Below are 27,172 nucleotides of genomic sequence, written 5' to 3'. Positions count from 1 at the left end.
TCAATATGGAAAATAAATTCATTTTCTCCAGGTCTCCTTAAGCAACCTGAGTGCAGCCTAATCTAAAATGAAAATAACTTACAATCTGTTCGCCTGAATTTATGATATAGTCATAATTTATAATGTATAATAAAATCACAACTATAAGTGTGCATTTTCAGAACAATTCAAAGATACAAATCACACAAGTAATAGAAATTTAAAAGATTGAAGCTTTACGATGTCAAAATCCTCATATTTATTACTAATTACTAACATAGCAACAATGTATATTTTTATTTCCTTAGTAGCTACTTTATCTGCAAAGTATCCTTCTGCATGTCTAGTTATTTATATCATAACCATATATATATTGTACACTATATAAAGCTCATTCAGATAAATTTCTCAATAAATATTCATAAAAAGAAGAAAATAATGAAGTAATAAGGTAAAATCACCTCTTTTTATTTTCTTTTTTTACAAATATCTGTTAAGAAATTTTTACACAATGACTGGTAAGATCTAGTTAATCAAGGAGAAGTATTCTTGGAAGAAGCAGGTGTGCCAGGACTGTGAGGTGGAGGGAATAGAGGTGGGAACAGTGGAGGGAAAGGAGGAATAGGGAAAATTGGTGCTGGTGGTGGAGGTGGTGGTGGTGATGGAGTTAAACCTGGTATTACTATTGGTGGAAAAGGAGGAAACAAAGATGGTGGTGGGCTGGGTGGAGGCTGGAATGGGTTAGGAATGAAGGGTGCATGTGGGCTTGGAGGAGGCTGGAATGGGTTAGGGATGAAGGGTGGTGGGCTTGGTGGCTGGAATGGGTTGGGAATGAGTGGTGGGCTTGGTGGTTGAAAAGGGTTTGGAATAAGAGGAGGTGGTTGAAAGGGGTTTGGAATGAGGGGAGGAGGCTGAAATGGATTAGGAATCAATGGTGGTGGAAAAAATGGATTTGGAGGAAAAAAGAAATCTTCGGCTAAATCTTTATTTGATTGAGATTTGTCTGAACTTTTAGTTGGATTGGATTTGAACACTGTAGTTTGAACTTTTGGTGGAATTTCTGAAAAGGGTTTCACAGAAACATGTGGATTGGAGTTTTGAACACTCTGTTTTTTGTTACAAAAGTTTGGCTTTTCTACAGGCTTGAATGAGAACAACCCTGCTGAGAATACCTGTTCTCTTTGATTTCTTGTCTTAAGACTCATTGAAGAAGAGGTGGAAACTGATGCCACCGCACAGTGAGGCTCACTGCTATTTATTAACTTGAAAGTACACCCTTTGATTCTCCTCACATGTTTCCTCACTTTGAAAGGTAGCTGCACTTTGAATTCCCCATTTTCATCTGTCTTCACTTCTTTCTTGAATCTTTGTACTGAATTCCCATCTTTACATTCTATACCTACTAAGGCACCTGCACAGGGAATAACCAGACATTAGCCACCAAGTTCAAATAACACCTTATGGGTATGACATGATATGATATGAAGCTGAACCAGGGATTCAATAGAAGAAGCAAAAGGGACCTGAAATAAAATGGCTTCCCCTAGAAAAATCCAGTTGAAAACATGTGTCACAGTAGACAGTGCCAACCACAGAAGCAGAAGGAAGCCTCTTGTCATGGTTAGCCTCAGAAAAACTACCGTATGTGAGGCTGAGAAGCAGAATTACAAGGATCGAAGACATTATTCTAAGGCTTGTTGTCTGAGAAACCGTGTCTGTGAGTGAAGACCAATTGGTGGGTGTGCTCCCAAATAAATAATTAGGCTCACACTATTCAATTATAAGCTCTTATTCCTCTTTACTCTCTCTTTCTCTCTATGATAAAGACAATTGAAAACAGATGTTGACCAGGAAAAAGGCTATATAGTAGTTCAATCATGCAAAAACCACCATTAACTGTGTTAAGAGAAGTGATTTGCTGTTTGTTAAGACTTTGCTGGGGGCGTAAAAGTTGGACACAGGTAAGCTCTCGGTTTCTGTTTGATAAAAAAGAAATCTGTAGAAGATAATGATGCATAAAACTAATATGATAATACACTTTGGATAGTATAATAAAACAAGAAAATTTGCTTGGATGTTTGTTCCTTTGTTGGTGTGTGAAATGCCAAAGTTGGGTCCTGTTGGTTCACGAGACTATATAAGAAAGTAACCCCACAATTTGTGAGAAGGACATTTGACACTACAGATGACAAACACGTAGGAAATATGTCTTTGCTGGAGTCACACTGAGAGCCAAGACAATGCTTAACATGACACCTGTGAATTTGTAGATGTCAGACGCTAAGAGTTTAGACAAACCGATGAACTGTGTTCGGATGACCTGTGAGGTGCATTATTTATGTGATGCTGCATGTGACAATGCTACTAAAATAACACTAAATTATGACGGTTTGAGGAGCTTACGAAGAAACATTTTGTCTTCAAGTCAAAAGTGTAGTGCAATAATTAAGTGGGTTTTGATGCAATTTATTTTGACCAAACTGTTTACTGTGGTTAATTGGGCTTTTTTACATAATTATTTTTTAATCAAGCAAATTATCTTGAGAAGAAGCTACACTTCTATGTAATCGTGATAGAGTTCATTAGTACAAGGTTCTTTTATCATGTGATTTGATAAATCTATATATATTTGAAATTTATGCATGATTTTCATATTATCTGTGATTGTGATTGTCTGGATGAGTTTAGTGTTTTCTTATGATTCAAAAGTGAGGTTTATGAGTTCGTGAATCTATGACTTTTGTCTATATGTTTTACTGTTTTTACATTAGTTTAATAATTTATATATGAATAAAAATAACAAATTCATTAAATGACATGATGTTCTGTTTTAGAGATATTATTATCACGTAATTCCCATAATTAAAAAATTAAACTCTTCTTCACATATGGAGGTATTTATTAATAGAAAAAATATATTACATTGAATGAAATATATATTTATATTTTGAAATATTTATCAGTAATAATCTTTATATAAGGAGTTTTAATGGTCACAGAACTTTACATTAGTAACTTAGTCAATAAAAAGGACTGTGAAGAGATATCTTGGAGTTTAATAGAATATAATTGACAAATGTTACACACTTTTGTTTGTTATTGTCTTTTAAGTTCATAAATATCAACCAATAATTATTTTATTATGTGTATATGAAATAAAGAGCAATGACACATTACCTTAATTTTATCTACACTAATTAAATGTGATATAATTTATAAACTTATCATTTTTATTTTCTCTCTAAGTATATATTAAGTGTCAATGTATATTTTTTTTATTGTCCATGAATCATTTTCCATGAAATAAGTTGCTTATAAAATAGTTATATGAAAAGGATGCGAAAATAGAGTTATGTTTTAGTGAAAGGCATTCGAGAATGGGGATAGTTAAGTTTGAAAAGAGTGATTATACAAGTGTATGAAGTTGTCAAATTTGAGGAAGTCGTTGTCTTCACGGGTGTTTTTGATTCCAATCATAGTATGCCCACACATATGAATTTCCTTGTGCATGATTAGGAATTCTGGGACCACAATTGTCTAATTATTTCTTTTATCATACAACTAGATAGAAAGAGAGGTACCCACTTTACCATATATTAGAATTTCAAATTGTATATTTCAATCTAGATTCACACTCTAAAATTTTTATCATTATTTGGCATAAACATTCATAAAAGAAGAAGGAAATGTACCAATAGGCATATTGATCAAATTATACTCGTAATGCTAACAAAACATAAATTGTGGGACATTGTAATAATTCCTAATACAATCCAACTTTACAATTGAGGGTAAAGTGTCAAATAAAAAAGTCTAATTAGCTAGAAGATCAATAATCTAGTACTTTTTTATGTGAACTATAATCGTAAAGTTTAAACTAGAACAAATTTTAATGATTTTATTTCAACAAAGTAAGAGATGAATTGGCGAAAATAAAGGAAAAACTTGGGAAATCCAAGTTTGGAACTTGTTACATTAACACAAAGAAAAAGTGATCATCATTCTCTTGAAGTGATTCACAAATGTTACACATAAAACTAAGATCTATGGTAGAAGATTGGATATGATTATATCAATAAGAATCTTATGATGAAGTTGTCAAGAACCAAAGTCATGACTGAAGGTATATAAGACTAAATAAACTTATCCCATGAATGGACTCCATTATATCTAGGAGATAACTCTCCTTTAGTTTCACATTAAGAATACTAAGACATTCAAAGTCTAAAAACATGATATTTAACATAAAAAGTCACCATAGTCGTAACATGAAGCAAAGAACAAGGAATAGACTGATTAATAGCATTCCAAGCATGGAGAATCTTGGATTTCAAAATAAGACAAACATTAGAAGGAATTTGTATGTAGGAGCTTAGAAAGAGGTTTTCTTCATAAGCTAAACATCATTTCAAAAATTCACATTTTGATCATTACCATGATTCCACTAAAAATTATCTCATCTCAAAATAGAAAAATATTTATATATGACAAGTTTGTGGAAACTTATTAAGAAATCTAGCTCTCATAAGATATAACCAATTCGTAGAACCATACAAAAAATCTCAAGCCTGAGCTCGTAAATATAGTTTTCTTCCCAAATATTAACCAAGCCAAACCCCCCATTTAAATTTAGAAAGACAGTAGAGCTACACTTCAAAGTAACAAGATGTTGTTTAGAAATATCAGCAGACTATAGATATAATTATGAAGGTATCTTTCCACCCTATTAAAAAGACAAAGATTATCTATAAATTTGAAATTTGTATGCAATAGTTCCTGCAATCATAGAGTTGACAGAATTGTACCTTACCCATTGATTTGTTTTTTCTTTTGCTTATGGGCTAAATATTTAATGAAACACCAAAAATAATTCACAATTGCACAAACATGTTGGTTCATAAAGCTCTCAAACATTCATCTTGATGTGCAAAAATTAAATAAAAATATTATGTTGTAGTGTGTTTGGACAGTGGATTTTGTGATGGTAACTTGTTTTCATAAGAATTTCAAATATTGTATACAAAATATGTTATTTGGATTGAGAATTTAAAAAGATATCAAAATTCTATGAATTTATGAAGCTAATTTGATTAAGTAAAATTATATATTTTTAAATTTTACTTATAAAGTAAGAATTTAAACTTCTCCATACTTTTTCATCTCTCAATTCTATGTTAGTTTTCTTTATATTTTGTCTTTGACTTGACTTCTGTCAAGATGTCATCGGTTTGACTAAAATTGAGATATTGCCAACTATTCTTCTTTTACTAATTCCAATTAGATTTCGATTAGACTAAAGTCAATAATGGTTATTGCTTTATTGTCGATGTTATTTCTTATCAATATAACTCAATGGTAGTTCTCAACTTACGTTAATAAAAATTTTTCAGTCAATATCAATAATGTTTTTCGATTAATGCAATTAAAATATGTTGTTTACTTCGTGTTAGATAAACTACTTTTAAGTTATTTATCTAGAATACATAATAATAGTTGAAGTTAACCGAGTAGTGTGTGATAAATTAACATAAAATAAATGAATTTGTGAATAATATATTTTATAATTTAATATTTGAAAAAAAAAGGAAATCATTTTTCCAATTTAAGGAAATAGTTTATTTAAATTCGTGATATGGTAATATGTGTTTGTTCTTGAATTTTCTCTTTAACTTTTTCAAAACTCAATGTTGAGCTCAACATTTTAAGTGACACCCCTCTCATCTATGTCATGATTTTTCGTTGTTAATTAAAACCTGATTGGCTCTCATATCCTCTCTAAATTAGCAAAACCTTTGAATATCTTTAAAGTGGTATGTTATCAATAAATATTTTATAACCTTTTTTTCTATCTAAAACTTAAAACAATTTAAATACTAAACTATTTTTCTATCCAATTCCTTAAACAATAATTATGAATGTTAGAATACTTTACTATTTTAAATTTTTCATATAAAAAAATTAGGAAAACATACTAAACAACATATGAATAATGGGACTTCACATCTTATTCCTCCTCTCATGTAGCTTCTTCTATGCAGTGCCCCTTCCAAACGACCTTTATAATTGGAATGATTTTGCTTCTAATTATTTTGATATTGTAATCTGAAAATCACTTTTATGATGGAAAGTTGTCCTAGGTAAGGCCCATTATCCTGGTTGAATATACTGTTTTGGTCCATTAGTAGCTTTGTTTCCTCCTTCTTAGGAAGTTTCTTGGAAAATTCACTTGCACTATTTATAGTAGCATTCTTGGCTAATGACATTTTTGGCAAAAACCATAAAATTTGAAGGCACATCCTATTCAAGAATGAGCAGTTATCAACTTATACCACGCATGGCTATACCATTATTCTTTATGTTTTTGACACATACATATATATAGCTTATGCTTTTAATATTCATCACATGTCACAAACATAACACTGCCGCACTGCTTCATCTCGCAAACTGATGCAGCATCCATGGTGGTATGAGAGTAGTCGTACTAGGAATTGCTCCTCCTTCATCCACTTCTCCTGAATTCTGACTGCACCATTTTCACACTTCTTATAATCCCAAAACTCTATAATATATACACCACCAAGATTCACTAAACAAATTCAACATCAAACCTCACCTAAACTAATATATATATATATATATATATATATATATATATATATATATATATATATATATATATATATATATATATATATATATATGAAGTTGACATATATATTCAACATGAAACCTGACCTAAACCATTCTTTTTTGTCTTTAACATAATTTCAACATGTTTTAACATTTTGTTAATAAATATAATGATTTTATAAAAACTCAAATTTATTGCATAAGATTATAGAAATAACAAACAAATCCTATATAATTACAAATATTTAGATTATATATGATTTTGAATACATTGATTGTCAATTTAAATAACTCATAATAATCTAAGATATAAATATGGGTTAATGTTTGTGTAGTATTCCATGTATTTTTACCATATTAAATAGAGAATTACTCGTGTTTGTATTTCTATCCGTGTTACATATTAAGAGAATTACACTATATTATCTCAAACTTAATCTTAAGACAATAAATTCATAAATATTTATTATTATAAGATATTCAACTTACTTATATCTGGTCTCGTATCAGGATTTAGATTCATACATAATTTTCAATCCACATATGCTAGAAATTTTCAGTGTATATGAGACATTTCAAAATCAATTATAGGAATCCCTAGATGAAATTGTTAGGATATTTATCCTATTTTATCATCATTATAGTGTGTCAAGGGTTACCCTATTTATCATGATTATATTATGTCTAGGATTACCCTATTTATCATGATTATATTATGTCTTGGATTACCCTATTTATCATGATTATATTGTGTCTAGGGTTACTCTATTTATCATGTACTTGTGTATCAATTTATTCTTATAAATAGAAGATTGTGAGAGGGATCAATCAAGCCCTCTAGAATTATTTTACAGTTTCAAGTGAAATGAACACAAAGTGGTGGGAATAATGTTTAAACTATAGACATTTAGAAACATTGAATGTATGTTTGTTATAGACGGTGAGAAGAGAGAAGAGAAACATACGCAGGTGTTAAAGAAGGAACAAGTCTATGATGTAGTTGTAGCTGTGGAGGACACTGTGAACGTTCAGCCACTGCCTTTCCTTTGTCCTTAATCTACTCATCAATGTAACAAACAGGTCAAGCTTTTTTTCCTTATCCCTTCTCTTAATACAAAACTCATACATTACACAGCCTCATATGGCTTCTACCTTCTTTGTAAGCGTTCCATTTTGCTCCTGCAGTTGCTTTGCCTGTCACATCCACACCATACTTTGTTACTATTATATGCAAATGTAATTATTCTGTCACTCACCCTCTTACCTTTTTCTGCAGATCTGAGATCGATTCATTCATCACTTGGTTCTGCAACAATCATAATCATCATATGAAGATTAATTAGCCACAGAAATTATTTTATATATATGCTGTTGCTCGTTTAATTTGAAATGCATTTTCTCCACTTGTTTTAATTTTCTTATTTGTTTGCGGATGGTAAAGCAAATTTTCACCTTTCTAGTTCGGATGCGCTTTATAGCTGTGTCAAGCTGATGCTCCAAACTCTGAAGCTCTCTCAAGCTCAAAGGATCCAGATCTTGTCCAACAAAGTTCCTATATTCAAGATATCATAACTTATTTGTAATTTTTATATTTTTACAAAAAGTAAATGACTTTGAAGCATCTTTAAAAAGAGAAATTATTAAACATTATTACTTGTTCATGTAAATTAAAAATTAATAGTTGAAACTAAACATACTTAGTAGTTTTAGGCAATTTAACTAGGCATTTGTTGTGCAGAAATTTGTAAGCACGCTCTCAGAGATACCTTTTGTGTATGAAGAAATTTGAAAAAATCACCTAAAATTTTGGTGTTAAATTGGCAGACTTTTTCTTAGAAATCATCATTTGGAAAAAAGAGCAAAAGGGTGTTTTTCGTGGGAAGAGAAGACAAAAAGGTTATAATTAATTGAAAGACTACCAACATGGCTCAAAGTTATTGTTAAGTTTATACCAGAAAGGATCAATAGGGTACCTTAAGTTTTTCTCTAAGACTTCAACTTTGCCGGTGAGCTTGAAGCATTGCAAGGACCAGTTGCCCTACAATAGAATGATACTGATGGTCAGAACATACGTATACACACTTAATTTCAAACTAACTTCAGCTTGGTTTTTAAAAAGGAAAACTTTGATGTGCTGCAAGTATATATATATATATATATATATATATATATATATATATATATATATATATATATATATATATATATATAAAGAAGAAAAGTGGAATACTGGACTAAAATCCACAATTAACAAAAAATATTACGTAAATGTAATAAGTAACGGAAGTTATTTACATGTTGACACTCATTTTTTTTTCTACTACCATCATCCTACACTCAATTAAAATAATATTTCATTAGAAAAAGCTTGTGTCAAATGTATTTTCCTATTCATATTGCGTAGAAAATCATACCTAACAGCATTACAACATAAGGCATTGGTAGATCATTAATGCAATGCTAAAATATCTTTTCAACAAAGTTTACTAAAAGAATCATTTTCAAAGAGACCAGGTGAAATTTTTTTAATGATTAAAAGTACTTTTTAATGGTGACTATATAAGTAATCATTACCAAAATAATTTTGGGACAACCTTTCATTAAAAGAGTGGTTGTGGAAAACATTATAATTATTTTTTAAGTTGGGATAATGCATTTTTTACTACAATTTTAGTCTCTTTGGATATTCATACTCCACCTTTCAAATTGTAGTCTTTGCATGATTTTGTTTCCATATCTTAAACAATCTTTGAATGTGTTATTTGCAATATCTGCAATCGTCATTTAGACAAGTTCTTCTTTGACTTCTCGTCTTTCTTGAATATCGCTAACCTCAAATTTATCTTTAACATTCTCAATGTTTCAAGGTGAAACTTCCTTATATACATAATAAACTTAACCACTTTAAGTGTAGTGAATTCAGTTTGGACATTAAAATTTTTTCCAAGTTCTCTTAGGATGACAAAAGAGAAGCTAACATGGGCATCATTGCATCTTCGTCATTTACTTTGAGGCATACATATTGAAGCTTCATCAAGATTAAATTGAACACATTAAAATAAACGTCATATAATCGAAAAGAGCTTTCTTTCTTTTTTTCTCTCGGTTTCTTTCACTAGGACAAAATCATTTTTTATAATGAATTTTTATATTAGTTATAATTCATTATGTATAAAAAATATACAACAAAATTCTAAATAAGATAGCACTTTCTATACTAGTTATAATTATAAATAGTATAAAAAATAGATGCAATAACATAACTGTAAATAAGATAATAATTTTTATATCGATTGTAGTTATAATTGATATGAAAAGTGGATGAGGTGTAATAAATAAGAAAACTTTCTATATTAATTCTAATTATAATGGGTAAATAAGAAAACCTACAAACTCTTCAACTTTCAAAACTACACACACTCCCATCGTGAATCCTCTTTTCTTTGGTCAAGCCACCTTTTCGCAATCATGCCACTAAGAGGTTACTACCATAACGCTAATGCCGACAACGACCTTGTTTTTTTGAGTGGATTTGAGGGAATGAATTTGAGGGGATTTGAAGATAAATTTTTTTGTCGTTTATTTGAGTGAATTTTGAAGTAAATGAGAGTGAATTTGGAAATAAAATTTGTGAGAATTAGTATAGAATTGTATTGACGTGACAAATTAAAAAAATTTATTTCCAAATTCACTCTCATTTACCTCCAAATTCACTCAAATAAACGACAAAAAAATTTATTTTCAAATTCTCTCAAATCCACTCCCTCAAATCCACTCAAAAGAACAGTCGGCACGAGTTCTTCTTCTTATTTTCTCTCTATCTCTCTTATCTATCTAAATGTCATCTCTTGTCACTAGACCACTCCTCCATCCAACCATGGTCATCGCCCATAACTTCGATTTCCCACAACATTCAACCACCAATAGATTTTCAAATTCCCATATAACAAAATAGTTGTTATTCTTACTTGATTATATTATTTTTCTTCCTTCCATGTTCATTTCTCATCCTTTAAAATTGACAGCTTTCATTGATTATCTATGCATAATATTCATAAATTAATATAAGATACTTTTTTTTGTTTTGGTTTAGTCCATAAAGTAACAATCACATGGTTATAAGGGAGAGAATGGCGAATTGAGAGTTGGTGTTAGGCGTGTAGCACGATAGCAAAGTCTCACACCTTTTTCTATGATTTCAAGCTAGAGTATGCATCTTGGAGTGCTTTCCACAACCTCTCATGTATTTTTTACTAGTTCCATGTTTGTGGTATATTACAAGCCTAGGTGGTTAAACATGTTGAAGTTTTCTTTTGGTGCCATAAGCATTATAAACTCTATAATTACAATGTAACAAAATGTTTAACCCTTTTATCACCTGTATACTTGTTTTGTTTCAATTTAGCATTTATAATTTTTTCACTATTCAAGTTCTGTTTCAATATGTTTGAATTTAGCATTAACAACCACCTTCATTTTTTTAATATATAACACTTTCTATACCGGATCTAGAACAAGTATAGAAAACAATTTTAACCGGTATAAAAAAGCTTTTTCGCACTAGTGTTTAGTGTGATTTCATCACTTGACCATTTTGTAAAGATAATTATGGTAGTGACAAGAATGAAAGGTCCTCTACTTCAAGTTTTGTCCCCTTGAAGTGGAGAATTGATAAAAGGATTTTTGTTTCATGAAAAGTGGCATCCATAGTTATAATGATATGGTGACTCTCAAGATGAAAGTATGTGCACCTCATTTTATTAGAAGGATAATCAATAAATTGACATTTAAAAGCTCTAGAATCTAATTTACTACGATTAGAATGAACAAAAATAGAATATCCACATTGATGCGATCAATAGCTCTAGAATCAAGAATTCAAGTTGAGACAAAAGATAATAATATTGGAATTACTCTTACCTTTTATGGATAATGTATATAATTCACATGACCAATCATTAATTAAATCATTCTTCTCAAATGATTATGTTTCTCTTCATAACCTTTCATAACAAATATTGAATTAAAATCACAAAAGTAAAAGTAAAAACGTAAGAAGAGATCATTTAGCAAAACAACCAATAAATTCATATTCAAATCAAAGTCAAATAATATGTCACCACCCTTTTGAATGGGTTTAAGAGGTTTCATTGACCTTATTTGTGGCAGCAACGAGTGGGCTTTACAAGCCAAGGTGGGAGAGCTACATGCATTGATAGTAGTGGGATGCTTGATGATTGTGAAACTTTGTTAATGATGCATTTATTTGTGATTGTTATTAATGATGATGGACAACAATGGTAAGGGGTAACTACTAATGTGTTAGCAATACAAAGATTGAAACTTTTTTTATACTAACTCGAAATATGTAATGAAAAAAAAATTATTATTTATAACAATCAAATTTGTGATAAAACATTGACAAAAAGGACAAAAGTATAAGCATTAAGTCATAATAGATTTCTTTGTGACTCATATAAATAGAAGGTTGGTAATGAAAAATTCAACACCTATAATTTTGACTGAGTGTTGAGAAAAATAAAACACGAAAACATGGTAATATTGTCTTTGTAAGATGAAAGTCTTGTTAAAAACAACATATCATGAAAGATATTAGTGTTTCGTGTGTTGATAAGTGTGATAATTACTTATTATTAACCCTGATTAGATCCTCTTATTTATCTTTTTATCATGTATTTTTGTGTTAAATTTCATGAATAGATGCAAAACTTGTATGTAGGTGTTATAGAGTTAGATACTTACATGTTTTTGGATTATGTTTTAGGAAATTGGAAGTTTGGATGCTTTAGTATTACTACCAGAATAGGCTCGCCCAATGAGCCATCTACACTCGCCCAACAAGAAAATGACAAGTTTAGCCTAGCCAAGAGGCCCAATGAGCTAGAAAAAGCCATGTACCTGAAAAGTGACTTATTGCCCAGTGAGAGGATTTGGTGGCCCAACGAATGTTTGCTTTTCGATGACTTTTTAAAGTGTCGAGAGGCGAAGAAAAGGATAATTTTGGATGTGAGAATGTAACTAAAGCTAAAGACACGGGTTGAGGCACTTCTAGGGCTCAAAACCTTCATCTTCCTTCATCATTTTCATCATCTAATACATCCTTATATTCTAGAATGTATATGAGTAGCTAAACTCCATTTCATTGGAGTTGGATGTAATGTACCTAAACTCTTTGTAGTTTTTTGTATGCAATAAAATATCTTTCATATTCCTTCTGTTCTATTTGTTTTATTCATTTACATGATGGAATATCTATGTTATTACGTTAGTATCTAATTATTGGAAAATGTTTTGGAACCTAGACATGGATAGAATAACCAAGAGGCTTGGCTCTAGACATAGACCAAGGCTTTTGGTCATTCTTGACATCTTTTCTTAATGTCAATCTTGTGTTTTATTACATAAGGTATTAGTATTTTAACATAAAGGTTTATGACTTGTTTCTAAGGAATTAGGAATTGTTTACCTTTGATGTAGATGCTTGAATATGTTAGAGATATTGCACAGACGAATGATTAGAATTTGGGTAATGAAATCCAACTCTGATGAGTCTTTACCCATATTACTTTACAATCTTTATAACTAGTAGTTTTATATGTTTTAAACTTATTTTAATCAATCACTATTTATATTAATTTCCTAAACTAGTAAGTAAACATAATTATTTAGACAAACGCAAATCCCTTGTAGACGATATTTGGACCTACAATTTATATTAAGTGAACGATTTTGTACGTTTGCCAAATATTTAACAAGTTTTTGGCGCCATAGTCGAAGGTTTTGGTTGTTGTTTAGGCAAATTATGTGTTGTCTATTGGCTTAAGCCTATTTCATTCATTCATTTACTCTTTACTCTTAGTTTTGTATAGTGGCATTGTGTATATATTCATTGTTACCTGCTTACCTTGTCTTTTCTAGTATTTCTTGTTTTGCATGAGAAGAAGAGAGTGAGCTGACAATCTGCTCTTTGATCCGGAAATTGAAAGAATAGCTTGAAGGAATAATAGTAGAAGAAGGAAAAACAGGAAAGCTAAAGAAGCAACTTTCATCCCTGATCAATCTTTCATCTCTTCATCTGATCAAGAAAGGGAAGACTATTGGCAATCCTAATGAAGAAGGTGAAGAACAAGCTAGATGCACATTGGCAGATTTTTTATGGTCACAAGGTCTCTTCATTTCAATAGCATTGCTCGACCAAGGGTGAATGCCACAAATATGGAGATGAAGCTTGCTCTCATTCACTTGGTGCAAAACAATCAATTCAATGGGTTATCTCATAAGAATCCTTATACTCATTTGGCCACATTCCTGGAGATATGCAACACTGTGAACATTCATCAAGTTTATAAAACTGGTATCTTTCTATTCAAGCCTCTTTCTAAAATTAATATTTCAAAAATAAACTTGATTGTATATAAAAGAAGTGCATTTCTATTAGATAGGATGAGGATATACACTAGCAACTTAAAACAAAGTGATCTAGTGTATGCAAAGGTGGATGATATCCCAAAAAAATCCTATAATTAGGAGTCTTATGTTGTCAATGGAAGTTAACATTAAAAAATGACTCAACATACCATATCTTTTAACTATAACTCGTGTATTATGAAGGTAATATTGGCCTCATGTTCTTAATAGATAATGCATTAATTATATGAAAGACGAGATGAACAAATGAAGAAATAGGTTAGACTATAGACACTAACAAATAAGAGCTTGTTATGAAAGATGAGATGAAGTCTTTGATTCTTAATTAGGCATGGATACTACCTACACTAACCGTGAAAAAGAGGACATTTCACAACAAATTAGTTTTTCAGATGAAGGAGGATGATTATGACACCAAAAGATATAATGGTAAACTAGTTGTTAAAGGGTTTAACAAGAGTGGACTACACTTGTTCCAGTTGTGATACTAAATATTATCATGCTCATAAACATTATGGCTACTTAAGAAATATTTCAGTGTTTCGGAGTGTAGGGTCGAGATAAATAATCCAACATCCAGTAGATCGCCCAAGGGTCCAAATGTTGTCTTCCACTCCAAGTCCTCTTGTAGCAGTTCATCTGACTCGTTCTGACGAAACATGTAGAGGTAATCTAATGCCAAAGTCAACTGAACTTAAAAGTAAATGCAATCACCTACATCCTTATCTCAAATATTGATAGACATTGGGATGACTTTTGATTAGCAACAGTCTAATCATGGACTAGTTACAATACAATTGTTAGTAATTACATTTTATTTTTAAGTTCTCTAGCATTAAAGTTAATTGCTTTGACCATTAACCGATCAATTAAACTGCTCAACCATTTGGTCCTGATGGTGGTTTGTTTCTCCGTCTTATTAACAATTGACCATTTCATCTATAACTAACCCGACAATCATCGGTACACCCACTATGCTTGTTTTCGATTGAATGAGTAATTAGAAACAATTATATGAAATTAAAATTCATTCCTATTAACTGGATGTTCAGTTGTGAAATTGGTCTTTAATACTTCAAAGTGACTAAATATTTACGACCGATTAATGACAACAATTTTGGTACTATGATTTTTGCTACTATTTATTTTCAATGGCTAGACATGTTAACAACCGATTTCGTTGGTGGCTAAAATGTTTTTTTCTTGCTATAAGACAATGGTACGAAAAGTTTGTTGGATTCTTGAGATATAAATCCACTTATATAACTTACATACTTTATTATATAATTTACATACTTTATGTGAATGATTTGCTAATAACAGCAAGTTTAAATTTGATGAAATTGAAAAAGTGAAGGTTCAATTGTAAAAAAAAAAAGATGACATGAAGGATTTGGATTCAACAAAGAAAATCCTTGTAATGCCAACAAAAGAGATAAATAATTGAAATAGCTAGAAGGATGGTTGTCAAAACTAGAATTCATTTGTACTAATAGCTAGAGGTCAATACATATAGCTTATAATGATAAAGTAGTGATACTAAGAAATATCTAATAAAATAAGAATCAAGCAAACATATTGATATTGATAAGGGTAGTAGTTATTTACAAACTGAAGTTGCTCAACTTTAGTTGGTCTAGAAAAGTAGCAACAAAAGAAGGAAGTTGTATTGGTAGAAATATGAAAACAAATTGATGTCAATCTTCGCATTTTATAAATTAATGAATTTTAGTAAAAGAAAAACACACCAAGAATATATTAGTGAAATAAAAATTTTATTTATATTTCCCAAGTGTTATAGGATTGTGAGTTAAATTGTATGCATTTATTTTAAAATTTTCTCTTTTAATAAAATATTTGCAGCAACTAAAAAATATAAGCAAAAAGTTAACTGAATTTTATTATCAATTTTGAATTATTATTTTATATTTATTTTGTTTTTAATAAATTTAATTATAAGAAATTTACATCAATTTCATGTAAATTGAATGGCTTCTCTCTTTAACCTGTTGTCTAAGAAATTATTATGTGATTTCTCTTTTTTATTGTAAGTGAACTACTGAAAAAATTGATTAAAGGCTTTTTTCAATTTCACTCTTGTTTTGAGCACCCCAAAAACAAGGGATTGCTAAAGATTTGTTTCTCCTTCTCTGCATTTGTGCAACCTATTAGTTAAACATTTTCCCTTTTCTCTTTTTCTCCATGCATAGCTTCTCCCTACAACTGCACAGTCACTTCAAGCTTCTCATGCTGACACTTTTTCCCTCTCACTTTCTGCTACAACACAGATTCTTACAGTGTCTTTCTCACTCTTGCTTCACAATTTGCTAATCATTATGTGTTGATATGATTATAAGGGAAACTTAGCAAATGACACCTAACTTTGAAAGAGGAGGCTTAACAAAACCAATTCTGGATGTCATTAAGTTAATGCATTTGAAATCATATTCTCTTTAAAGTTTCAGTTTTTATGAAAAAAACACTTCAGTTGATTAAAGGAAAAGAGTGTTAGAGTGTTTATAGGTCACTTTTTAGACATGACCTAGTTTTTTGCTCCTAGGGTTCCAAACCACAATTATGTTGGATGGTTTTATTTAAAAAAGTGTACATGTCCATATATATTGTCTCTCTACCTAATATCAGAATGAAACCTCGTTTACATTAAACATGATGTTAGATTACAAAAGTTTTCTCTTCCTGTGTTCTAGCTCTACTATGCATGTTCCTTGTGAACATCTAAAGAGAATCCTACGCCTGTACGCTATAAATAGCCTCTTTTTTTACAGTGTGATTTCGGTTTGAAAACTACACAATTTTGATTGTCATCAAACACTCGTAGAAATGTTAAGGTGACAAAATTTGTATAAATAATACGCATAAGCTTCACGTATACCACTAAATGCATCTTTCCGCCACATTCATGTAAAAACTTCCATTATATATGAAAACAGAAGTTTAAAAATCACATACTAGCAATATAAGTATTTAAATACAAAAGCTCAGATATTCATAGTGTTGGCGATGCATTATATATATATATAGATAGATAGATATATATATATATATATATATATATATATATATATATATATATATATAGATAGATAGATAGATAGATAGATAGATAGATAGATTTAAAAAAGCTGTGATTCGAGAGGTACCTGTGATTCATCACCATCTTCAACAAGTTGCCCTATGTGGGCGTGTCTCTCATATCTTTCAAGGACGTTTTCCATACTGTCACAATAGAAACAATAAAACATTAAAAAAATTAATACTCAGAAGTATATTATTCACTATAAAATTACAAAAATAAATCAAAATATACGCTAATATATGTAAGAAATAAAAATGTGACACTGTTCTATTATGATCATTAAAAAAATATTTTTTGTATTTGTAAAAAAAGTGATAAAAGAAATAAAATAGTGAATGTTGAGTGTCTCTGAAAATTTATCCTATGTCAAAATAATACTACCTGTATAGAAAAGCAATATGTAAAGTGATCGTATTTGCATTTTATACATACTTTATTTGGGTATATCTTCATTGTTTTCAATTATTATTAAAAACATCTTATAGGATACTTAGAGTAGGGTACCCTCTGGTTAAGCTGTGAGTTCAACCTACGAAACTAAGGATTATTCCGAATATTCTGCAACAGTGAGTGCTTCTACCAAATTATAGGTATAGTTGTTAGGGTCCTGTTGGATCACATGGCATGGCCAAATGGAAAAATAGCAAAGTACACTCTCTTTTTGGAATGGATGGTTTACATAGGAAAGAGAGAAACATGTATAGAGAGAATGTAAGAGATGTCATTATAATAAAAATAAATGAGGCAAAAAATAAGGTGAAGAAAAAGGATAAATTATTCTGCTGAATGTTTTTCTTACTATGTAGAATCGCTGTTATACTAAATATAAAATTAGATTTCCAATTGAAATTAAAAATTGTATTTAATTATTAAGTACTTTTAGAATCAAAATCATAATTTTGATGTTGGATAGTTTTTCATATTTATAGTACAACTTAAATTAATCCTGTAAATTCTTAAACTTTACTCTTAGTTACCATCCTATATTCTGAAATAAATCATTTTCTCCATTTCATTCCGTTTTTTTTTATTTCTGACACCATTTTCATCATCATCATCATCACGTAGGCATGATATAATTATTAACTTGACCATTATTATCAGTCACATTAAAAACAAACCATTTGTATCCTCTTAACCTATACTCTTCAACTCCATAATACAACCAATATAACTTATCAATTCAACTGTTCAAGGAACAAGTTTAACTGTGTAATTTATTTAGATTATTCTATAAATTATTTAGTTCGATAATTTTTTATTGGATATAATGTTTTATTGTTTTTTTTTAAAATTGCACTTTGAGTTATTATTAATTTTACTCTACATTTATTTAAAATCAACATTTTAAAATCAACATGATGCTACTTTCTAATAAGAATTTGTGCAAAGCATAGTTTAGTAAGATATAATATTTTTATAATTGTGGAATAATATTTAAGTTATGTTTACATTTATGTTATTTCTTTGATATTTCAATTCATAAATAACTATTGAGACAGTCCAACTAATAATTTCTATATAGATTAAAATTTTCAACCAAACTCATCCATTTTTTCATGAACTCAGGATAAAATTTAAAGTAATGTATGATGAAGTATTGAAAACTATGTTATACAAAGAAAATCAATTTCAAGCTTATAAAACACTTTAACTTATATAATGTTCCATTGGCGAAAACATGTGATATGCATATTCATAGTAATTGAAGTAGGGACATAAGTGTGAAAGTAACCATAACAACAATCATTATAGCAATTAAATTCTGACAATGATGGCTCATCAACAACATCAAAAATATCTGTTGGAGCAGTAATGGTATGCAATAAAAAAAAATCATGTAGGAGTAAAGTTAGAAGAGTTATTATTCACTGGACAAGAATTGAGAAGCAAACAGAATAAATTTTCATTTCACATTGCAGAAAAACGAAAATTATTTACGATTTATTGACTGATATTCACTAATAAAAAAAGAAGGATTTTAACTCGGCCATCGGTTTCGTCGCAATTGAAACATAAAAAGACGCGGTGATATTTTTATAATTATCACAAACGTATATGTTTCGGTTAAAAAAATAACTGAGGTAATAACTTAACTGGAATTCTTTTTGTGATAGACTTTAGGTAGCGGTTCTTTATAGATTCGAGGCGGTAGAAATTTATTGTCTCGATTAAAAAAATAACTGAGGTAATAACAAGTGTTTAGGTTTAAATTTCGCGAACACAGACATTTTTAGACAGAGTGTCTTCGTTTAGGTTTAAATTGCGTCGCTGCTTTCTCTCGCCCTTGGGGTTCTCTCCGCTTCTCTCCAACTCTGGTTTATGTTTCGCATGAAGGGAAGACTCTCTTTCGCTTCTCGGTGTTGGTTCGTTTCTGCAGGAATGGAGGCGACTTCGACAACTTAGACGCATCTTTCTTTCTCGCGCTGTGGTGGCAGCAAAGGGAAGTCGCGTCTAACTCGAGCTTTGGGTGGTTTCCATTTTTTGTTTTATACAGATTGGTAGCACAAAGTTTAGGGTTTCTGACCTTGTAGCGATTTGGGATTTTTTTGAATTTGATTCGTGCGTTTTGGGACTAGAGTTTTGGATTACGATTTGGAAATTTGGGGTTTCTACGATTGCAAAATTTTCTTGCAATTTGAGATTTCAAATTACGGTTTTAATTGTTCTTTAGTTTTGGGAATTTTTGTTCTTGTTATCCGATTTTGCGATTTGAGGATTTAGGGTTTTCGTTTCGAGTTCGGTTTTTTATCTCGTGGTCTTGCTCGTGCATTTTGTTTTGCGGTTGGGTCTGGTTGTGGTGGTCTCCACATTGAAGCAACCAAGAGAGTGGACGCAGGTTGGATGTTAGCGGCGATAGTGATTTTAAAAAATTCCATATAAGAGAATGTGATTTAAAAAACAAATAAAGGGCTTCGGCATCGGTTCTAGCTTGAACCGTTGTCATAGGCCCATGTTATTACCTCGGTTGAACCGATGTTATAACTCCACCACCCCTTTTTTTCTTCCTTACTACTTCGGGTGCAGAAGAACCGAAGTAGAAACCTTGGGCATATTACCTCGGTTGGAACCGAGGCCAAAAGTCCCCCACTTTTTTACCTCGCCAATATAGACCTCGGTTAGAAAATCGAAGCGTATTGTCAAAAACAACCGTTGTCGTTTCACTTCGTTGTACTAGTGATTTTTATTGAGTCATTAATGAATATAATCATTGTTAAATTTTAGTTATCGACGAATTTATTAATAGATGTGATTATTTAATTTATCAACAAATATATTTGTCAATAAGATTATATGTGAATTTATTGATTTATTTACCATCGAAATATAATTTGTCGGTAACTTATTTGATGAATACAAATTGACATTTTAAATTCTCTTTTTCAATTTATTTTTCTTTTTCCACAATTTCATATGCACAATTCTAGTTCTAGTGAAAATTCGTAACATTATCCTAGTCGTGACCATTGTAAAGTTATCGTGATGCTGTCGTGATGTGGCCATTGTCCACCATGATCGTTCGATGCCAACTTTTTGTTTATGGGTTGAATGAGCTTATTGTCGAGGGTCTTTTACATTTTCTGTTGTTCCGCTCTTCAAAGTACCCTGTCATGGTTATTGTTGCACCAGCCGTGGAGAGGCTTTGTCATGTTCGCTATCAGATGGATCATCAAAGTAAGTTTTGATGTGCAATGACCATTATTTTTCACTTGTGAATGTTCTTATGAAGTTTGTGATGGGAAAGCCTTCACTGGGTGAATCAACATAACTTTACTAACTTAATCAACGATCACCTAGCTTTCCTTTATAGCCATTTTGTATTATGGGACAATTTTGTTGTGTATTTTTGTGTTAGACTAGGGTAGCAGTGTATAGGTGGTTATTGGTTAGTGATTGCATTGGAAAAGACTTGATTTTTGGGTGTAGGTTTAGGGGTTTGGCAAGTCCATATACATTGAACCTTGAGTTATAGAATAATAGGTGTCTAGCTTTGGGTTGTTGGTTGAAGTAGAACAAGAGTTTTCCTTATTAGTTAACTAGGTACGATCGTTTAGGTTTGTTTAGTGAAAAATAGGGTTGAAGTAGGAAATCACATTTAGAACTACTTTGATATAGTCATAGGCTTAAACTTTGCATAACAGTCTAGCAGGCTGAGCTCGATAGCATAATAGACTGAGCTCAACTGAGCTTTACAACAGAATAAGCCAAGCTCAATAGTTGCAAAGGATGAGCTCAACAGTTGTAGAGGATGAGCTCGGTAACTCAACAGGAGGAGCTCGACAACATTACTGGATGAACTCGGTAACATTATTGGATGAGCTTGGCAATATTACAAGATGAGTTTGACAACTCCAAAGCTAGGTTGTTAATCCTAAAACTTCATCAGATGCACAAACAAACTAATTAACCTAATCTAGTATTTATACTTCCCTAGAACTAATTCTAGAACTAACCAAAACCTACATTAGACAAAATAATTAATCTAGTCTAGTAACTAAAACATGATAGAAACAACCTTGGGTAGGACCTCCAATGACCAAAACTTGATTAATTGAATCTTTAAATTTAAAATTTAATGTTGGGGTCAACTATGCCTTATTAGTCATTTTAAGTAGTGGTTCAAATTTGATAACATAGTTGAAGTTCTCATTCATAGTAGTTAGATGTATAACCGTTGTTACAGTGGTAAGAGATGTTTGAAGGAAACTTTTGTCCTAAGAGTTGGAGAGTTTTTCCGAACGGCTACGACAATATAAATATTATGCTCTCGATAGAGGGATTAGATGTTCATGCATCAAGTGCAAATGTACTAGAATTTTGAAAGACGATGTAGTTAAAATTTACCTATACCAAAAAGGATTCATCCCAAATTACAAGATTTGAACATTTTATGAAAATTCCCACTGTTCATTCGAATGCATGTGAAAATTATCACCCATACTGTTTAAGCACTTTTGTATATATATCTGAGATTGATCAATTTATGTATATACAAGAAATGATAGATAATGATATTAGTTGACATGCTTCATTTGAACAAGGAGACAATAGTTGGTTAGAAGAATCTCCAAAATGGAGTTACTTACGAGTTTTAAAATGATCGACAAAAATAAATGAATTTGCATTTAAGAAAACAACAAAGTCAAAACTTTCAATATGATTAAAAAATAAGTTTGTATTTAGAGATATATCTATTGACAATTATGCTCAGAAGATATCTATCACTAATTCTTGCTAACACTTTTATCAACATATCAATAATCCACTAAAATTCATGTACTTTTTTTACATGTACTTTTTTTACAGTTAAGATTCAAATAGAGAAAATAAAAATAAAAGTGGAATAAAGCAATTAATATGCTAGAAACATGTATAGACAACGTAGTATTAGAAAAAAATATGATATAAATTATATAATTATCTCTTCTATGGGTATGCATTCATGCAATACTTATAACTGATATTACCTTTAAGACTATTTTTTTCTTACCATATGCCATCATACATTTTTTTTATATAACTTACATAATATCCTACTAAAATAGTGCATAACTAATTTCTCCTCTCCTTTTTTAGGGAAATTATTAAAAAAAAAGTAGAGAGTGATTGGCGTAATTTGAAAAGAGATGTAGATATTAACAAGGTATTTTATATATAAATACAAAAATATATCATTACTCGTTTTATATCAGTAAATACACAGAATTTTTATTTAGACTTAAAATTGTACGAAGATTATGTCAGCTTTTTCTATTGCTAGAACCTGCTCCTATGGAAGTGCAGTGTTCAGAACAATAAACTCTCTCTCTCTCAATATCCATTTCTCCATAGATTCTCCACCTGCAAATGCAGTGTCTGAGAAACCAACAAAGGTTAAATACTTATCAGCAGATCCAAAGAGGAACCTCAACATTAAATGCTGTGGAGGAAGAACTCCATAGTCCAATGTTTTTCAAGCAAAACCCTATGGGTTCTGCATAACTCTTAATGCATGATGGTGGTTGAGAGAGAAAATCGTTCAGAATACTACAATGCATTGTTTGCCTAAACATGAACATATGGCAGCACAGAACCTGTTGACTTGTCAGAGAGGGCCCTTCATGGCCATAAATACTTTCAATCTTCAAGAAGAACATCGAACAAGAATGTTAAAGAACAGCCTTACACGGTTCCCTAATTGTCGATGGTTTTTTTTAATAATTATACATGTTCTTGACTCAAACACCGATGATTAACATTTCTGGACAAATCTGGTTCATGGCTTTTTAATATAACAGTATGTCTTTTTTGTTTAATTATGTTTTTTATGGACAACATTTAAATTTGTTTGAGAAGGAAAGTTTAAGATTAATTTAATTTTATAAACTGATATGATATGTAAGATAAGCTTTTTATATACTTATTATATATTAATAGATAGTTAGATAATAATATAATAACAAATAACACAATAAATTTAACAAATATAAATAAATTTAAAACATCAAGCACAAAAGGAACCTAGTATGCATATACAGTCATATGTATTCACCATAGGACCTAGTGCAAGAGATGGAATTCTACCTAATAGGGTATTGATTGGAATATATAGACCTTCCCAGACTGTTCTCAAGATTTGGAACTGCAACCTTTTCACGAGACAACAACTATTTCTCTTCAAGAAACTACTCTTGTATGAAAATCTAGATAAATCCAACAGATATAATTGGTGTACATAGAACAGATTTTTAGTTTTAGCATTAAAGTTATAATGATAAAACAACATAATGATGAATATTTCATGCCGTGATGACCAAAACAACATTCCTGTGTCTGTAACTATGTCTTAAACTTTATAACTCGTGCATGCTCAGCAAAGAAGGAACTATATATCTGTTCAAACACTCATGGGTAATTTGTTAGTAAATTGTATCTACAGATTTTTTAAGTTGGCCCATATTAATTGTTCATCCATAACAACAACATTTTATCACAGATCATCCCAACCCCAAATTAAAACTGAATAGAGAGTAGCCATATATAAAGATGCATGTATTACAGATAGACATTTATGGCATCTGTAAACCAAAATTAGCTTGAAATTAAGGAATTGAGGATCAAACTCTAGATATCTGTATTTCATAAAACTCAAAAAAAAATACTTTTAAGAGAAAGATATCAGAAAGGCAAAATACAGTTTCCATTTGATTAAACTAAAACTTTGATTATTAAGATTGCGAGTTTTGATCAATTTAGTTACTCACTTTACATAGCACTGGTTTAAGTTTGACTTTACAAAACATTATTTTAATTCTTTCCAATGAAATTAATGTGTGATTAAAATTAAAGTATATTAATGTTTGACTTTACAAAACATTAATTTCAATTATTTATCAGTTGATCCCTCACTACATTATTTTAGTCCATTTCATTGAAATTATTCTGCAGCAAAAATAAAATACATTTTACTACAAGAAGGGTTAAAATAAATGGTAATGACTATAATGTTAGTGATTACAATGTGTGTTTATTCATGAGAATCTACACATGTATTCAAAGAGAGAAATAATATATAGAGAGAGCAGAGAGAGAAATGATATATATATATATATATATATAGAGAGAGAGAGAGAGAGAGAGAGGGGTGGAAGATTAAACATCTCTTAAAAGTTTTAAAATATTCAGTTTAGATTAATACTATTAATATACGTGAATGGAATCTTAAAATTAAAAAGAGAAAAAACAAAATCTATACGAACATATCATTCCAAAACTGTACTATCTTTGACCGCTCTAATATTCTCAGGAAAAAAAAATGTAATTATATCACACAGTAAAAGCTACATATATTCAGTTCAATGTTTATTTTTTTGGGGTTCTAAAAATTAACAGAAAATTATCAAAAAGTTAACGTACTATCTTTTGTTTTAATATTTAAAAATTAAAGGAATATGGGAGATTCCGGAGCAATGCTTAGTTTCTATTTAGAAATTAATAAATTTATGAAAAAGAACCAGGTTGTGTAAGAAAAAGTGCCTCAAATCTGCAGGCATTATGCATATTTAAAACACAAGAAGAACAGAATCCTTTTTATCAGTCATGAAATTGTATTTTGGAAAAGATGAGGAAGAAAGGAACAGACAAAACTGTGATTTAAGACTGATGATGAAGATAGACAAAGATTATATCATAAAATCAAGATGTATAAATAATATAATTAATCTTCACATCCATGTTACTAATGGTGCATGAATCCCAAACTCCTCTCACAAATATCAATTCCTTTCACTTTCTTCTCTTCCAACATACTATTATTATATTATACTGCATAATATTTATACCAGTGTATATAAAATAATCAACAACATCAGGTTACAAAATCTTAGTGTAGCAGCCAAAATGGCACGGAAAGCTCTAGGGTACTCTGAATGTATTTGTTTGGTGGTAAATCAGCGTATTTATAGTGAACAAACAATACAAAATATTGTACTATATATAAGTATCAATACACTTCATAACGATGGAGCTCAGCGTTATACTCAAAGTCCAATATAAGTCAGAGGTTTATTAGTACTGTTTCTGTTTGTGCCAGAAAATGATACACTGTCTTCAATATTAAATTCACCAGTAAGATTTATTGAAGTAAATATAAGCACATTCAAAAAAATAATAATAGAAAAAAAACATTCCATGGTTAGAACCAGAATTAGACCAGAAGAGAATGAAAACACAAGATCAACAAATTAGAAAGCTCTATCGTGTTAAATATTTCGTATTTCCCTTTCCGGCTAAAAATCGAGTACCAAAGCTTAGAAAAACAATCTACAATTTGATTTTGAATGCAAGGTTAAGGTTTTTGGTAACTTGACAACCACAATTGTGGTTGTGTACATTATTTTTCTGCATAATTTCGTACAGCAACAAAGATACTGGGATGAACTGTAAGTGTGATTATAATTTAAAATCTTGGTGAATGCTCTTTGTGGGGTTGACTTTTAAGCAAGGTGGACAACGAAAAAAAGTGGAAAGATGAACAAACAAAAAAGAGATAATTAACCAAATAACTGGTTAATTTAGATAGATTTGCAAAGTCCAGAATTTCATGTATGTATACTTATAAGTATATGATTTAGCAAATGCATAATCAAGCGAGAGAATCATGATAGTGAATATAGAAGAACCCAACAAGGAATCAATATGGGGAAGAACTGAGGAGTGAAAGAAGAGAAAAGGAAGAAAGAAACAATTAACGTGGTACTGAAAAGGTGGTCGGTTAAATAACGAACCTGGATTCAGACGAATAGTCAAAGAGTTTCCCTTTGGCATTGAGGACAATCAGTGCGACTTGAGCATCACAGAGCACAGAGATTTCATGAGCTTTCTTGCGCAGCCCGGTTCTCCTTTTGGAGAAGGTGACTTGGCGACTGATTTTGTTCTCGATCTGCTTCAGCTGAACCCTTCCTCTTCCCATCTTCAAACTTTCCCAATTAAGAAAGACCAAGTAAGAAAAGGGAAAGAAAAATAGATAGACAAAGAAAACAGCACGCAAATAAGGAAACCCTAGAGTGAGTTCAGAGCAGAGAGAGAGAGAGAGTGTGTAATACCTAAGGGAAGATAAAAGAAGAAAAAAAAAGGATTAAAGGAGAAGAGAAAGTGGGTGGTGTGAGTGAGGAATTCGCGTATATAATAGCATGGTATCTTTCTATTTTTGTGGTGTGCTAAGACGATTCGAAAGTGAAGATAGTTTCTTCAATGGTGAAGAAAAGTAAAAGGATAATGGAAAATTATGGAAAAAATAAAAGGGGTGAAAGAGAGAGGAACGAGGTTTGGGTTTGGTACAGTGCGGTGTCGAATTTGTATTGGAGGAGGAGAATCGGGTACGATGCGTTGTCGATGAGGGATTGTTGGAGAGAGACACGTCGTTTATGTCACGGATTATGACAGCACCTTACGAGGTTGTGGGGTCAGCTTCCACACATGCGGAGGCCAACATGGAAATATGTTTGCAATTGCTCTGTTTCTTTATACCACCAA

The 27,172-nt window shown here is 30.8% G+C and overlaps 2 protein-coding genes across 2 annotated transcripts; both read right to left on the bottom strand.

The window, feature by feature from the left end:
• Positions 1-223: 223 nt before the first annotated feature.
• LOC108323310 (leucine-rich repeat extensin-like protein 3) lies at positions 224-1,951 on the bottom strand. Its single transcript, XM_017555725.2, has 2 exons — positions 1,503-1,951; positions 224-1,390 (listed from the first exon to the last, which is right to left on the bottom strand). Exons 1-2 carry the CDS (start codon positions 1,660-1,662, stop codon positions 513-515), a joined length of 1,038 nt encoding a protein of 345 aa, XP_017411214.1. The 5' UTR covers positions 1,663-1,951; the 3' UTR covers positions 224-512.
• Positions 1,952-6,188: 4,237 nt separating this feature from the next.
• Positions 6,189-26,913, bottom strand: LOC108323311 (truncated transcription factor CAULIFLOWER A). The gene is made up of 9 exons (XM_017555726.2): positions 26,743-26,913; positions 26,425-26,616; positions 17,223-17,298; positions 8,586-8,650; positions 8,065-8,164; positions 7,877-7,918; positions 7,765-7,806; positions 7,578-7,669; positions 6,189-6,505 (listed from the first exon to the last, which is right to left on the bottom strand). Exons 2-9 carry the CDS (start codon positions 26,607-26,609, stop codon positions 6,415-6,417), a joined length of 693 nt encoding a protein of 230 aa, XP_017411215.1. The 5' UTR covers positions 26,610-26,616; positions 26,743-26,913; the 3' UTR covers positions 6,189-6,414.
• Between the last annotated feature and the right edge of the window lie 259 nt (positions 26,914-27,172).

This window comes from Vigna angularis, chromosome 8 (genome assembly GCF_016808095.1).
Source record: "Vigna angularis cultivar LongXiaoDou No.4 chromosome 8, ASM1680809v1, whole genome shotgun sequence".
NCBI lineage: Eukaryota > Viridiplantae > Streptophyta > Magnoliopsida > Fabales > Fabaceae > Vigna > Vigna angularis.
Note: the sequence above shows the minus strand (reverse complement) of the source record. Positions and strands in the feature narration are given on the sequence as shown.

Excerpts from the sequence above, each read along its gene's own strand:
- LOC108323311 (XM_017555726.2), bottom strand. The coding sequence starts at position 26,609 with ATGGGAAGAGGAAGGGTTCAGCTGAAGCAGATCGAGAACAAAATCAGT. Across the intron at positions 8,651-17,222 it reads AAGATGGTGATGAATCACAG|GGCAACTGGTCCTTGCAATG; the intron begins GTACCTCTCGAA and ends ATTCTATTGTAG. Across the intron at positions 8,165-8,585 it reads GTCTTAGAGAAAAACTTAAG|GAACTTTGTTGGACAAGATC; the intron begins GTACCCTATTGA and ends TCTTGAATATAG.
- LOC108323310 (XM_017555725.2), bottom strand. The coding sequence starts at position 1,662 with ATGTCTTCGATCCTTGTAATTCTGCTTCTCAGCCTCACATACGGTAGT. Across the intron at positions 1,391-1,502 it reads GGGAAGCCATTTTATTTCAG|GTGCCTTAGTAGGTATAGAA; the intron begins GTCCCTTTTGCT and ends TTCCCTGTGCAG.